The sequence below is a fragment of the Theobroma cacao genome, chromosome 2 (genome assembly GCF_000208745.1).
Source record: "Theobroma cacao cultivar B97-61/B2 chromosome 2, Criollo_cocoa_genome_V2, whole genome shotgun sequence".
NCBI lineage: Eukaryota > Viridiplantae > Streptophyta > Magnoliopsida > Malvales > Malvaceae > Theobroma > Theobroma cacao.
This window is the reverse complement of record NC_030851.1, coordinates 36,605,450-36,620,229: the sequence shown is the minus strand read 5'-3', so window position 1 is coordinate 36,620,229 and position 14,780 is coordinate 36,605,450. Positions and strand designations below refer to the sequence as shown.

The 14,780-nt window shown below is 33.0% G+C and overlaps 2 protein-coding genes across 2 annotated transcripts; one reads left to right on the top strand and one right to left on the bottom strand.

Annotated features, from left to right (window-relative positions):
- Positions 171-1,557, top strand: LOC18609885 (glutathione S-transferase U9). Its single transcript, XM_018115233.1, has 2 exons — positions 171-497; positions 1,159-1,557. Exons 1-2 carry the CDS (start codon positions 171-173, stop codon positions 1,501-1,503), a joined length of 672 nt encoding a protein of 223 aa, XP_017970722.1. The 3' UTR covers positions 1,504-1,557.
- LOC18609883 (adagio protein 3) lies at positions 2,878-7,214 on the bottom strand. Its single transcript, XM_007045219.2, has 2 exons — positions 6,849-7,214; positions 2,878-4,795 (listed from the first exon to the last, which is right to left on the bottom strand). The coding sequence occupies exons 1-2, from the start codon at positions 7,142-7,144 to the stop codon at positions 3,190-3,192; spliced, it is 1,902 nt and encodes a 633-aa protein (XP_007045281.2). The 5' UTR covers positions 7,145-7,214; the 3' UTR covers positions 2,878-3,189.

Here is a 14,780-nt window from a genome sequence, read left to right as displayed (position 1 = left end):
TAGCCATTATTCTATTCAGCAATTTGCCAAATTGGGTTTTTCTTTATTTAACAGAAAGCTCGACATAAGGGTTAAGAGGTTTCCTGGTCTCAATAAGTAGAGCGTTTCACTGGCATGGACTCAATATCCTAGTAAAAATCTCGAAGGAGGACTGGCAGAGAGAAAGAGAGATGGAGCAGGAAAACAAAGTGGTGCTGCTGGGGATGTGGGCAAGTCCTTACACAAAAAGGGTGGAGTTGGCACTCAAGCTTAAAGGCATATCACACGAGTATGTGGAAGAAGATATGTTTAACAAAAGCCCATTGGTGTTCAAATACAATCCTGCTTATAAGAGGCTTCCTGTACTGGTTCACAATGGAAATCCCATTGTAGAGTCGCTTATCATCTATGAATATATTGATGAAACTTGGAAAAATGGCCGCCCTCAAATTTTACCGGCTGATCCCTACAAAAGAGCCCAAGTTCGCTTCTGGGCTAGCTTTATTCACCAGCAGCAGGTGAGAGTACATATATATAAATACTAGTAGATTATAAATTGATTCCTGCCTATTTATTGATTACATTTCTTTGCCATATTCATATTCCATAATAATCCACCAGTACTAGTAGCAAGGTTATGTCAGTAATTTTTCCTAGTGGATTTGAGGATAGCTTATACTGATCAGCTATATAGCAGTCTTGCTAGATCTAAGGGAAGTAATAGCATTTCTCAAAGAGAATAAGGCCCTATTTAAAGAAGCAAGAAATTGGAATAAGGAAATTAAGGCGGTAACTAATGCCAATAATCTCAACATATGGGTTCTGAGAAAGCTGCATGCAATCTGCTGCATATTTTGCTCTATATTTAAGAGCTAATATCTATCTGTTAACTTCCCCTTTCTTTAGTCAGTTTATAAAAGAATCCAGATCCAGTTCTATATTTTTCTTCTTTTATTGATAACCTTTTCCTTTCTACAAGTGGTTGTAAATACTAAAACCAAAAATCATACTCATTTGATAAAATATAAACACATGGTTAAAGTTTAATTCCATTTGTTTCCTATAAAAGTAAAATCATCTATTATAGCTTTAAATTCTTTGGATGTACTTGCTTTTATATCCAAACATATATATTTTGCTACTTGAAAGTTCTATGGCTATATACTTTTCCCTTTCAAGACAGTGGAGACTATGGTCACAGTTCTGAAATCTGGCGGAGAAGCACAGGAGAAAGACATCAACAAGATGTTAGAGATAATTAAGGTGCTTGAAGAGGGAGTGAAGGACATTTACAATGTGGGATACCTTGACTTTTTTATTTGTTCAGTGTTTAGCTTCCGCAGTGCCATGGAAAAAGTTCTTGGCATTAAGATTCTAGACTCAGAGAAGACTCCACTGCTATACTCTTGGGTGACTAAGCTAAATGATTTAGCTCTGGTAAAAGAGACAATTGCTTCACATGAGAAGCTGGTTGAAGTTCTTAAGGTTGTCAGAGAGAAAGCACTTCAAACTTGTGCAACTTGATTTTCCTGAAGTAACGGTTATTGGCTCAATATGCTGCTTACTGATCATATTGAATCTTGTTGACATATTAATGGATCCCTGGAACTGTTTTTACCAAATTGAACATATTGAGTCAAGCTGTCCAACAGTATGCATTCTTTCACTGCTTTGGTGATTTCAACCTAAGCAAATTTATTCTCTAAAATTGGTGTTGGGTTTGTGGGATTTGAGCATTGAAATGTAGCGTTTACAACTAAACCTCAAGCGAAGGGGGGGCGAGGTGGGGGGGGTGTTTTTTGTTTTTACTAATACCCAATGATCGACTTGATGACTATTAAGTGACTTTAATTTAATATAAATCTTTAAATGTTAACCAAATTAAGTCAAACCAATTTAACCAGGGGTTTAATCAAGTTTGACTGGATCATTTACTTACCGGTCTAGTATAAGGACTGGACCGGGTCGATGGCCAGTTCGGTGGGAAACGTGGAGCGGCCTCTTGTGCATATGGTGTTGTTGTAGTAGAGCTTTCCCTGCGCTGGACCCGGACGAAAGCCTGACGCTGTTTATGTAGAGCTCGGCAGTGACTAGAAAAGACGTCGCAGGGAGATTAGCTGGGGTCGGGTGACATGAACAAGCAGCTACCTAGGTGGGGAAATGTCTCATAAAGACAAGGACCTATAACAGATCAAATCTTGTCTCCATCAAGAATTTGGGGACCTATCGTTTTCGAGTTATATGTGCAACATATTCATAGTTTAGCTAAAGGTGAGTTCCTTCCAAATGGGGTATCTATTCCTCGATTACAAAACAAAGCCACATCTGCAAAGTCTTTGCAGTACTGCACCCCCTAACTGGCTCAACCATTTGTCCCTCGTTATCTTCCGACCAGAATAATGAAAGGTAGGGGGAACTTGGAAATCTAAAGCTGGGGAGATTTCTGACATAACAGCTCATGTAGGCATACTAAAAGTAAGGTGCCTTTGCTGGAAGGGCTTCATAATATTACTGTCGGCACCAGAATTGATGCTGGAGAATGTTCAACTTGAAAGGTGGCAACTTGGCAGACCAACTCTTGATCTGTATGAGAATGCCTGTGCTGGAAATTCCTATACCTGCTTGATTAGGGGAAATGATCTCCGCCATGGAAAAATTCTTAGCCTTTGCTTCAATTCACTTCCTGGAAAGATTCCACCAGAGCTTTGTCACCTCACAGCTTTTGAGATCGTAAGAAACCAAGTGATCCACCAAGGTGTTCTGAATTATAAATACACCATATTCATTCATTCCTAGTTCAAGAACCATTTTATTTGTCAGCCAAAACCAGGTCAAAAATTAATTCCTTGAAAATAGGCCAAAAATGAAAGTAAATTAGAGGAAATACATGCACCACTCTCATACCCAAGCTATTGGCATTTTGATATATAAGATATCTAACCTACAAAAAGAGTCACAACACTTATTTAGTCGGATCACAAACACTGAATATACACTCACTATTATGTTTACATTGTACAACCAGAACAGACACTAAGAAGGGACATTTATACAGTGACACAATCTGAACAAAAACACAATGCACCAGGCCAAACATGTCAAAAATAGGAGTCTGAGTAAACAATGCGGAAGAAATGACCTCAGTGAGTGCTTGTAAAGAAAAAATTTCTTCCACGGTTGTCTTCGTAATGCTGATGAGTCCGTTTTGAATCATGAGTCTGAGTCCTGCCTGCTTGCTAAGCACAACTCATGCAACTCGTTGAGTATCCACTCCTCACCAGTGTGTCCACCCAATACCAGGACCCTAGTCCCTCCAACCACACAGGTACTATGACCCCAGGCAAATTTTGGTGGTTGCCCAGGAACATTGAGAGTCCTCCATGATGGTTTCTCCTCTGAAGGATCCAGAAGGAAAAGCTGAGAAGGAGAGTGCAACCCAGCAATGGAACCACCAAATATAATTATCCTCCCACAAGGCATGCTTACAGCAACATGATCAAGTCTAGGAGGAGGTACCACAGCACTTTGGCTGCCAAGGCTGGTGAAGGCACTAAAGTCCAGTTGCCTCCAATGTGGTTCTTCATCCTCCAAATCAATGGTGTAGGCTTCACCTGATCGCAATCGCAAGTTCCCACTCTTTGCAAGCCCCCCAAACATAAGAATTTTAGTACGACCATAAACCGAAAGTGATTGGCCCAACCTAGATGGAGGTGCCCATGATGTTGGTATCTCTTTCCACTTTGGCTTGTCAGTCGTGAGATCCAAAAGAAATGTATCACTGAGAAGCACCCCAGCGTCTGTGCACCCACCAGACACAACCAACTTAGAGCCATCTATTGTGCAAGAGCTATGCCATGATCTAGGGAGCGGAGGAGTTCCACCAGAAACTTCTTTCCATGTAGGCTGTTTGGCATCCAAGTCAAGAACAAAAACATCATTGAGCAATCCTTGCCTTCCGCATCCCCCAAATACCACCAACCATGAACCATTCAGGCACGAGAGAGTGTGGCCCCAGCGCCCTGGTGGGGATGATTCCACACTCACCCGCTGCCACTCTGGATTTGCAGCGTCAAGATTGAGAACAAATGTGTCATCCATTGGTTGCATGTTGACTCCCTCACCTCCAAAAAGCACAAGACGGTTCCCTGCTGCACATGCACTAAAGTTGCAACGTGAAGGCTCCACCGATCCTCCAACAGTCAATTTCCTCCAACAAACTGCCTCAAGAGTGGTCAGTTCTCTGGCAAGACGTCCCCACCCCAACTTCTTAGTCATCATTTCTAATGTACCAGTGACTTCTCTTCCCCAGGCATTTTGGCATACCATCTTCCTCACATGCTCATTCTTTGTTAGTTGGCGTACCCTTCTGCAGACAGACCCGATAGATGCAACATCCCTTGGCGTCAAACGTGATAAAATGTTATGAGCCAAGACTTCATCAGAGAGTTGGAGTATCCCACATATTTCTTGATGCTGGCTGAATGGTGGATTTTCGCTCAAATGAGAGTATTTAGCTGACTGATCCAACTGCTGATTACAAGCCTCTTTGAAAACCGGATATGATACATGGTTCAGATCTATTTTTGCTTCAGAAAACACTTGAATACCAATAATGTGTGTGACTGTTCGATCATCATCATGAATAGGTGCAAGTTTCAGTCTGTTCACTAACGGAGTACCATCCTTCCTGAAATTCAGAAGCTCACCTTGGAATACAATACCTTCCTCAAGACATCTTCGGATCTCAGACACAACAAAAGGATCTACCAAAGGGTGCCGTCTTTGAGCACGCGGGTCTCTATACTGTAAGAACCGACTAAAACCAAAAATAAAACAAAAATCCCATAAAGGGTCAATCTAGATCCTTCCAAACATGAGATTATCAAAAACTGAAAACAATATCACAACTAAGGAAGCATAAATAAAGGTGAATGGCTTTAGTGAATTATTTACATATGAAACCTTAAAAGCAGAAAAACATAAAGATAATCTCAAAGTCCATGAAGCAAACTTCTATTACAAAATTGTGGATACCAGCCAAGAACATGCCTGTAACATGGAAAGAAATTAACCTCTAGACCAATTTTTTATGCATGTAGCAGACCAGCCAAATCCAGAAAAGAAGAATAAAAAACTTTCAATTCCATGTTTCTCCTTCTGAGCAGGAATGTTTGAATAAGGAAAATTTGTTTAACAAAGTGTAGATCAACATAATTAGAAGCTGAATGTCTCACTGACCATAAAAACCTCAATTCGTTTTTAATCCAGCCAAGTGGGAAATGCTAATTATGCAGCAGGCTTAAAATTTCAGTATGTTCATGTTAAAGCAAAAAGATTTGGCATCACTTTCGAGTTATTACTTTGCTCTTGACAAACATTTTGCCAAATATTCAAAGGGCACGACCGCTATTCACATACATTTAGGGTATGCTTAGGGCCTAGAAGAGTATTTGCTATTTTCAAGTTGGAAAGATGACTAATATGATACACTAAAAAGCCATCTTTTCAAAAGAGAGAGGTCCAAACACAATTAGGTAGATACTTCACTGCTTCTCCCTCAACCACTCCTTTTCTAATTATTGGCAATTTACTAGGACAATCAAAGCACACTCCATTTTCTCTTCTTCTTAATTCATTTCATATTGATCTATCTCTGAAATTGATATTACTTATGAATAGGATGGAAAAATTTTCTCTTAGGAGAAGTATGTTGCATTTATTTTCTTTCTTTTATAATATAACTTTGATTGGAACCGTCCTACTTTTGAGAAACTGGCACTAGTTGCTGTAGAGTGTAGATGATTCCCTAGATCACAAATCTTCAACCATTTATGTCAAAGTCATACATGATTGTTTATTTTCCGAAAATGGTTTATAGAATACCTTTCACTATGTTCAAAAACTAGAGTGCTAAAGCGGCTTTAAATTGGACGAACACAATTTGGTGCATACTCTTCTTACTGTCTGTTTGTCCCTGTCACAAGTAACAATAGTTTATACCTCCTCAATCCCAAAATAATTGTCTGTAACATTGACTCCTAAAATCTTTGGCATGGTATCAAAGCATTTCTAATCTAGTGAAACAGAGAAAGACGTGTATTTAATACCATTATACAGGCTTATATAGTTATTATTAAGAATGACTTTTATGTTCATTAAAATTCAAATAAGATTGCTTTTGCTTTAATTTATCTAAGTTTTATTGCACTTCAGGAGTTAGGGCGCCCCATGTAACTTCATCATATTCCAGCCACGGCTATAATTCATGTTTATAACTCCAAATTGGAGCCTACGTTTACATATTTAACCTCCATAGGCTGCAAACGATAGGTTTAGTATGTACCTTACTAATTTACTTTTCTCAAGAATATAATTCCTAACCTGTTCTGTTCTTCTATTTATACTTTATTATTCTTAACCTTCTACTGCTAATTAAATGAAATAATCAAGTAAAGTCCAAATTTTCTACCAAAAGCTAAAAAAAGTTTGTTTTGTGAGTCTCAAGCTCCTATTATAGGATTATATTTGACTACTCACAAGAAATAAATGTCTGTAAATTTGCTACCTTCATTCCATTTCTGAGTAGCATTACTCTATCAAATAAACAGTTACTTTTTTAAAAAAAAAAAAGCATTTATAACAGGTACTTATTTTGATCAAAATTGATCATTGAAAATTGAGTAACAAATTACTACCACAAATTATCAATTTTATCTTTCTATTTACTCCACAAACAGATCTGTAGATTCTCTCTTTAAACCTAAAAAATATATATTTACTTGAAATTCAGGTTTTTTTTTCCTTTTCCTTCTATGTCGGCATCAAACATTGAAAATTAAAAAAGAAAAAGAAGAACTAAAAATTGTTACCAGTTCCGACCAAGGACTTCGTCGGCTCGATAACCGGTGAAAACCTCGAAGACTTTGTTGACATAAATAATGGGGAAATCGGGCTCAAGCGCATCGGAAACAACGAAAGAAGTCGGAGTTGTAGGGAAAAACAGCAGGCCTGGCTTTAAAGGAAGCTCGCTCTCTTCCTCATCTTCGCCGTCGTCGTTTTCATCTTCATCTTCCTCTTCTTCCATTTCTCGTCGTTTTTCTTCTTCAACTTTAGAAAATCTCTGCCGTTTTCCACTGCTTTGCATCACTTCTTCTGCATTAGACATTTGCTTCTTTTTTCTTTTCTTTCTTATTTTTTGGTTTTTTCTGTTTCTATAGGAGTGTGAAAGTGTGGGCTTCCCTTCAAGTTATGTTTTGTTGAAGATATTTATGCGTTGCATTTCTCTATCCGAAATGCCCTTCTTTACCTACCATATTTGCAAATTTACCTCCCATACTCTTCAATTCAATCTTTTGTGAATTGTAATAATTAACTACTATTTCGGCCGGCTTAAGGTGAGTCAAATTTTTTTTTATTTAAACATTTTTTACACATTTTAATATATATTAGTCAGCATATAATCATATAATTTTATAATAAAATTAAAATTAAAATTAAAAAATTATTATTTATAAATTACATAATTTATACTATAAACATACATGTAAATGTTATTAATATATTTTTTTCATTTTTAAAATAGTTATATTTTCTTATATATTTTAACTTAAATTAACATTCACGTGTAACAATGAAATTATGAAATAAAATTATCACTCAAAATGTTCAATTATTAATAATAATAAATCATAATTTTTATCCTATTTTATTTATACTTATTTAAAAAATATGTATATTTTATTTTTATCATATAGTAATTATATTCTCAATATAACATAAAACAAAAAAATAGATTTTAAAATCATTCACAACATTGTAAATTAATAATTAACATTAATTTAATATTTTAAAATAATAATATTTGATGCATTAATCGTGTATAACTTCTATACACTGTTAGGTCACCAAATTTTAACATCTGATTAATGAAATATTATTTTAAAAGAAATAAATATTGATATGGTCCAATAACATTAAGTTTTAATATCAATATTTACCTTATTAATTAAGTGTTAGGATTGGTGATATAACTGTGTAGAGTGTGAATAAAAATTATACGTTATCAATATATTAAATATTTTTCATATTTTAAAATAAATATTTCCAGTGTCAAGGCACACAGGGTACGCTTTCACAGCACATTTAGTTGCTTTCCACCCTTTAAAAAAAAAAAAATAGGCCACATGATAATTAGAAGTAAGAATTAAGTTCCTGAATGTGTTACACCAGCTTTGCCGGCTGCCCAATCAATTAAATACGAGCAAACTTCAAAATACTACTTCACTTTTGGAATCCAAAGCAGCCCATCAGTGGGCTGTTGATAAAGTATAGTCATTTGAATACTCTAAATAAGATATAAAAAAATCTTTTATCTTTAATATTTGTATAATTTATGCATACTTTCATTATATATCTTCATTTTTTTTGGATTTTAGACCATTTAACCTAACCCTTATTCCAAATTATTTTTCTTTAAGATTATTATTTTAAATATTGGAAATAGAGTTTTTAAAATCTACAAACAAAATTAAATAAATTGTTATATGTCAATATAATAATTAATTAATTAATCTTTTACTTATAGAATTTAAAACTCTACCGAAACTTATAGAGAGGTTTTCTTTATATTTTCTTATTTTTGGGTTTTTATTATTTTTTACAAAAAAAAAATAAGAAAGTAAGTATATTAAATCAAACGGGGAGTTAAAATTTAAAAATATTTTTTATTATTTTCTGGTAGGGGAGGATGATTATCGAAGGAATTTTTCATCCAGGAAAGCAAAAGCGTTGATTTACAATCCTAAAGGAGAGTTGCAATTTGGTAATTAAACGGAATTTTTAGTGGCAAAAGATAAGAGTGTGCGTCCACGTTGATGTAGTGGCAAACACGTGTCGAAGAGAAATCCGAGAGAGAAAATATCTGAACCTAATCAAACACCACAGAGCTGCCACGTCATCAATGTGCGAGGAAGATATTTATTTAGCGTGAGGATGTGGCGGGGATCGGAATCCATGATCTGATCCCCTTCCTTCCCCGCAATTTTATGGTCCCTTAACCCTGTCAGTCATGTCAATATTAATTAATTTTTGCTAACTACTTATTAATTAAATCATTCAAAAATTTGACATAAAATTTAAAAATATCACAAATAAAATAAAAATAATTTTAAATAAAAGTGTAAACATACCCTCCGTTTATTTTTATTTTTTCTTATTCACAAGACTTTTGTTAGCTATAAAATTATGAGATTTAATTAGTTTTAAAATCATTTTTAATTACTATCAAATTAAATTTTAATTAATTTTTATCATAAGTCTATTACATATTAAATATATTACAGTTATCTTTGATCCAATTTCATAGTAGATTTGACTTTTGAGATGAATGTATTAAATTATTTATAGTTAAAATAATAATAATAAAAGTTTAACGATAAAGAAATGAATTAAAATCAAAATAAAGGAAATGAATAAGGAAGGGAAAGTGTCGTGGATCTCGCATCAATAAAAAATAAAGTAGGTCTTGAGTATATAAACATAAACTTTTTACCACCTATCAGATATTTCTTTTGAGTTAAAAACGTGCACCCGTAATTTATAAACTTACTTAAGTTTTATTTTCAAAACAAATGGCAGCACGGAATTGGACTTAACTTTCGACTCGTAACAAGTAATATCAGAGCAAACTTAGATCTTCATTGATATGGATCCCCATGAGAGATAAAGGGTCGACATAAATCTAGACTAGTGTAAGAGTCCCTCTCTTATATGATAAAGAGACATTATATGACAAGTAGTATTGGAGCAGCCTCGGATTTTTACTGATGTTACGTGGGTCCTTATGAGAGATATAAGGGTTGATATAGATTTGGTCTGGATCCTCATGAGAAATAAAAGGTCGATATAAACTCAAATTTTGGATCTTCACTGATGTGAGCCCTTATGAGAAATACAAGAGTTAAGATAAACTCAGAATAGTGTAAGAGTCTCTTTTCTCTATAGGTAAAAAGACAGTGCAACGAGAACATTGCACAATTGAGTAAGGTAAAATGTCATGTATCTCACATCAGTAAGAGATGAAGAGGGTTTTGGATATAAAAACATGAGTTTTCTACCACCTGTTAGGTATATCTCTTAGATTGAGAATTGGGATCTGTGATTTATAAACATTCTTAAGCTTTATTTTCAGAGTTTAAGACCGCACGAGGTTAGATTTAAGTTTATATTTAAGTTTCGACCGTAAAAAAAAGTTAAAAAAATAAAAATATAAACAAAATTAGGATGTTTTTAGTATCTAAAGTAAACTTTGAATAAATATTAGCTTGACTAATGATTCTTACATTTTGAAGAAAGATAGTGTGTTTTGCAAACTAATGATGTAAACTTTATTTTTTAGAAAATCACATGGGTGACAATTATTTTTCCTAATTGAATTATAATTTAACTTAATTAAAATTTAATTTGATTGCAATTTCATATGATTTTAAAACTAATTGAATCTATCAAACGTATTTATAACTAATTAAGTTTCACAATGTTGTAATTAAAAATAAAATCTCTTGCACAAAAGAAAAAAAAAAGAAAAGAAATAAGTTATGTAATGAAAAAATAAATAAGGAAATGGTATATTTATCTTTTTATTTAAAATTAACTTGGTAATTAATACTATTACTTTTTCAAAGGCAAGTGTATTTTCAACCAAATTTTGTAAAGATATGAAGATGTTTTTCAAATTAATTAAAGTAAGTGTATTATGACTTAAATCTCTACGAGCCTTCATATTTTATCGAGTAACTTGTTGAATTTATTTATAAAATATACATTATTAACATATATATAATTACATTATTATATATCTAAATATATTTAAATAACAAAATAAATATTTAATTTAATTTTAACTTAGACAATTGAACAATTATGATCCATATATGTATTTTTGTTTTTTTTTTAACCGGGAGATGAGGATTTGAATACTACTTTTTTAAGTAAAGATCATGTACCAATCAATTAATCAAATACCTAAGTGTTTTTCGAGCTTGGTTTTTGGTAGCCATGGATAGGCGTTGGCCTTTATTATGAATATGAAATACATATATTATAATCAAATCAGTATAATAATATAAAGTATTGACAGGCGAAATGAATGCAAAGGTATTGGGATAATGTATGAAAGGGTGTGAACTCAAAAGTTCAATTATTGCTAAAATCAAATTCTCGTCGACCTTGATTCTTGTCACATGCAAATCTCAATCTCAAAATCAGGCTCTTCTCTTTGAGTTTACTCTTCTCCCATTGAGACAAAATCTCAAATCAAGCTCCTAGTTTCCCCATAAATGGGCTCATATTCCATAGTTCCCCTGCATCGACAAGCATAGGACATAATTTTGCGCTTGGGGCAATGACACAGCTAGTGAGGTTCTAACCGAGGTGCATCTATTGTTGGTTGAAAACTATTTCCAAACCCCCTCTTAGGCCTGGGTTCAGCCCTGGCCTTTGAGAATTTATGGAAGGGCTCCTTTTGGGGTAAAGCCCTAAAAAAAAAGCATAGGACATAGAGAAAGAAGAGATGGGATCACACGATTTCCGGCATGAACATCCATGCCACCCTAAGCATCTTCTTCTCTTGCATGAGACGCCAAGAAACCAATCAAAGAGGAATTTCTTATTGTTGTTGCACCTTGCAATATTGCCATTTGCCTTTCAAAAAAAAAAATATTACCATTCACGCTGCATGTCTGTCACCACCGTCTATTATTGAAGATAAAGGTCATCGACAACACCCATAACCCATTCACCCTATTTTGGAGACAGGTCTCATTTACTTGTGATGCATGTGGCATTGAGAGGAACTGTGTGCCATATACATGTTCAAAATGTTGGTGCAAATGGAGTTTAGATGGAATTTAAGGAACGGGCAAAATTGACTTCAAGGCGAGCCTTTCAATAAACGCTATCTTTAAAACTTATTTCACCCTTACCACTCGGTATACAAAGAAGAATAATGCGAATAGTCTTAGGAATACAATGAAGCCAATGTCTAACATCATCTTGTACTTTATGAGAGTAGACTGTTAGATACACTCGAGGGTTTACAAAGTTGTTCAGCCTTAGAGCTCACTTTTTGCAACAAATCAATTATAAAGAATTTGGACCTTTTTGTAATTAATAGGAACTTAAGTATTTATATTAATAAAATACAACACTTTTTTTACTCTTGATTTTTTTGCTCTTGTTTTGTTTTTTATTTGATGTGTCAAAATAGTTGACAACAAGCCCTTTATATAGGTTTGCAAGTGTCTCTTCTTCAAGGATACAACCCTTTTATTAAGGTACTATTTTGTTTAAAAAATATTTTTATATTTTGCAAGATACAACCTTTGGATAAAATGTATTGTTTCAATAATTATCTTATGAAAAGATAACTATTCATTCCATAAAACATAATCTTTAAGTTATAATTTGAAATAATAACTTTTCATATTTAAACATTTGAGTTATGGTGTTTTTTTAATTTATCTCATAAACTTTGGATGTCATTGTACCAAGAAACATAACTATTCACATGAAAACTACTTACAATTCAATAGTCATACTATATCACTTTATGTGATATAACTTTTGAGGTAAGATAGTTTTTCATCATGTGACGTAATCTTTAATTTTAAAAATACACCAACACAAAATGCAACCTTCTAGCCCATAAGAAATGCATTTCATTGTACCGCATTATCAAAATCATGTGGCATGAACATCCCATTTTCCATACCTATTTCCTTCAAAGAGATGAATCTAAAAGTTGGGATGAAGTGAATACAAAGCATGGGAATTACTATAGCTCAGATTGTCATTTTATTGTGCATGTGAACTGTGTTACAAAGAGAAAAAATTGGTACCATGAAATAGAGCCAGAAAACAAAGATGAAAAGCTTGGTGATGATGATTCGTCTTTGTTGTCTGATCTATGTATAAAATCTATATAGTACCAATATTATCGAGAGAAATGATGGAGAAGCCACAAAGATCAAACATTTTAGTCAATGACATAACTTAGTTTTAAGTGACAAGATTACAGAGGAAGATAAATATTATGACGGGTGCCCATTATCCATCTTGGACTCATTTTGCTGTTGTTCCCAATGTAACTTTTTTCTTCACAAAATATGTGCTGAATTACCTAGGAAGCAACATGCTTGGCTTCATACATGCCAACAGCCCGTTCTCCTTATTTCAGACTACGTTTTCAGATGTTTCTACTGTGAGTATATGTGTGCAAAGGCTTTGCCTATTATCATGATGATTGTAAGAGACATATATGCCTTCGATGTGTAACTCCTGAGACTCTCACATGTCAAGGACATGAGCATCCTCTTCTCTTTTTATTTCGAATATGAAGGGCAGTGCAATGCTTGTGGCCCAATGATAAAACAAGCATACAAGTGCAAGGGATGCAATTTTGCTTTGGATTGTGAATGACTTGTATTACCGCATAAAGCTCGACACAAATGGTATGAACATCTTTTTACATTTATTTATCAAAAAGTTATTTATGTGACATTTGTTAAAAAAGATAAAATCTTGTCTTTGATTTTATTACTGTGTAATTTATGATCATTCGACTTTTTTTAATGTATTTTCGAAAGGTATTTATTTATCAAATTAAAAAAAATTTATAAAAAATCGGACCATCAACACTCTTTTACTTTTATCGAGAAAATTTATTATCATTCCAAATGTTTTATATGTGGTAATCTTTGTTAATATTTAGTTCTCGAATGTATCGAGTTTAACCTGTAGGTAAAGTTGAAAACTCCCATTTCGCAAGAAAAGGAGAGTACCCCAAATTGTGTAAGGACAGGTCTTTGCTACTCGTAATGCTTGCTACTTATACTACCATGACTTTGCTTCTCAGATTTTAAGTATAAATGTATCCTGATCCTAGCCATCTTCTGTTCGGGTTGGCTTACTTTGATTATTCCGTCTAGAATGCAAAAGTTATCAGAACCGGATTGGATAATGAACCGTTCAAGCGTTCATAGTTCAATCGTTGGATCATTGAGTCAATATCAAGTTGGTATAAATAGAATTATAAATTACGTAAATATTTTGAGTAATTATATATATAAACGAAATTTTATGATGCAAATATTAAAAATATTCATTATTATTGAAAAAAATTACAAAAAAAATTCTAAGCTCACAAACATTATTTTCACTTTTTAGTTTTTGATAATATATTTTCTATTTTTAACTTGATTTATTGAAAAATAATTTTTACCAGTCAAATCGTGAATCAGATTTGAATATGATAGATTTTATGTTTTTTATCTGACTATAAGTAGTATAAATGCAAATTGACTTATGAAATAGTTTAATAGGTAATTTAAATTTTACTTCTATCCTCTAAAATTAAAAAATATACAAGCCTATTTAATCTTAATTAACTGTAACATGATATATGCATTCACTCCCATAATTTATACAACAAATTAACTAATTTTATTAACTCTTCAAAAATTCATATTTTCAATTGAAGCTACTTGTACAAAGCTGATCCTCATCAATCATTATATTTATATTTATATTTATATTACTTATTTGCATGCAAAACTAATCACATTTTCAAATTTCATATTCAATTTTTAGTTTTTACTTGGTTGATATAAAAAAAGTTTGACATAAAATTTATCTTGTATGAATTACTATCTCTTATAAAAAAATATTATTATAACTCTTTTATAATTCAAAAAGATAAATCCTATTATAAATTAATGATTTTAATTAAAATTAATAAAAAATAG

What these genes read in the sequence shown, in the direction of transcription:
- LOC18609885 (XM_018115233.1), top strand. Translation starts at nt 171, where the DNA reads ATGGAGCAGGAAAACAAAGTGGTGCTGCTGGGGATGTGGGCAAGTCCT. An exon ending in GCTTTATTCACCAGCAGCAG is followed by an intron (nt 498 to 1,158) that starts GTGAGAGTACAT and finishes TTCCCTTTCAAG; the next exon opens with ACAGTGGAGACTATGGTCAC.
- LOC18609883 (XM_007045219.2), bottom strand. Translation starts at nt 7,144, where the DNA reads ATGTCTAATGCAGAAGAAGTGATGCAAAGCAGTGGAAAACGGCAGAGA. An exon ending in GAAGTCCTTGGTCGGAACTG is followed by an intron (nt 4,796 to 6,848) that starts GTAACAATTTTT and finishes TTTTGGTTTTAG; the next exon opens with TCGGTTCTTACAGTATAGAG.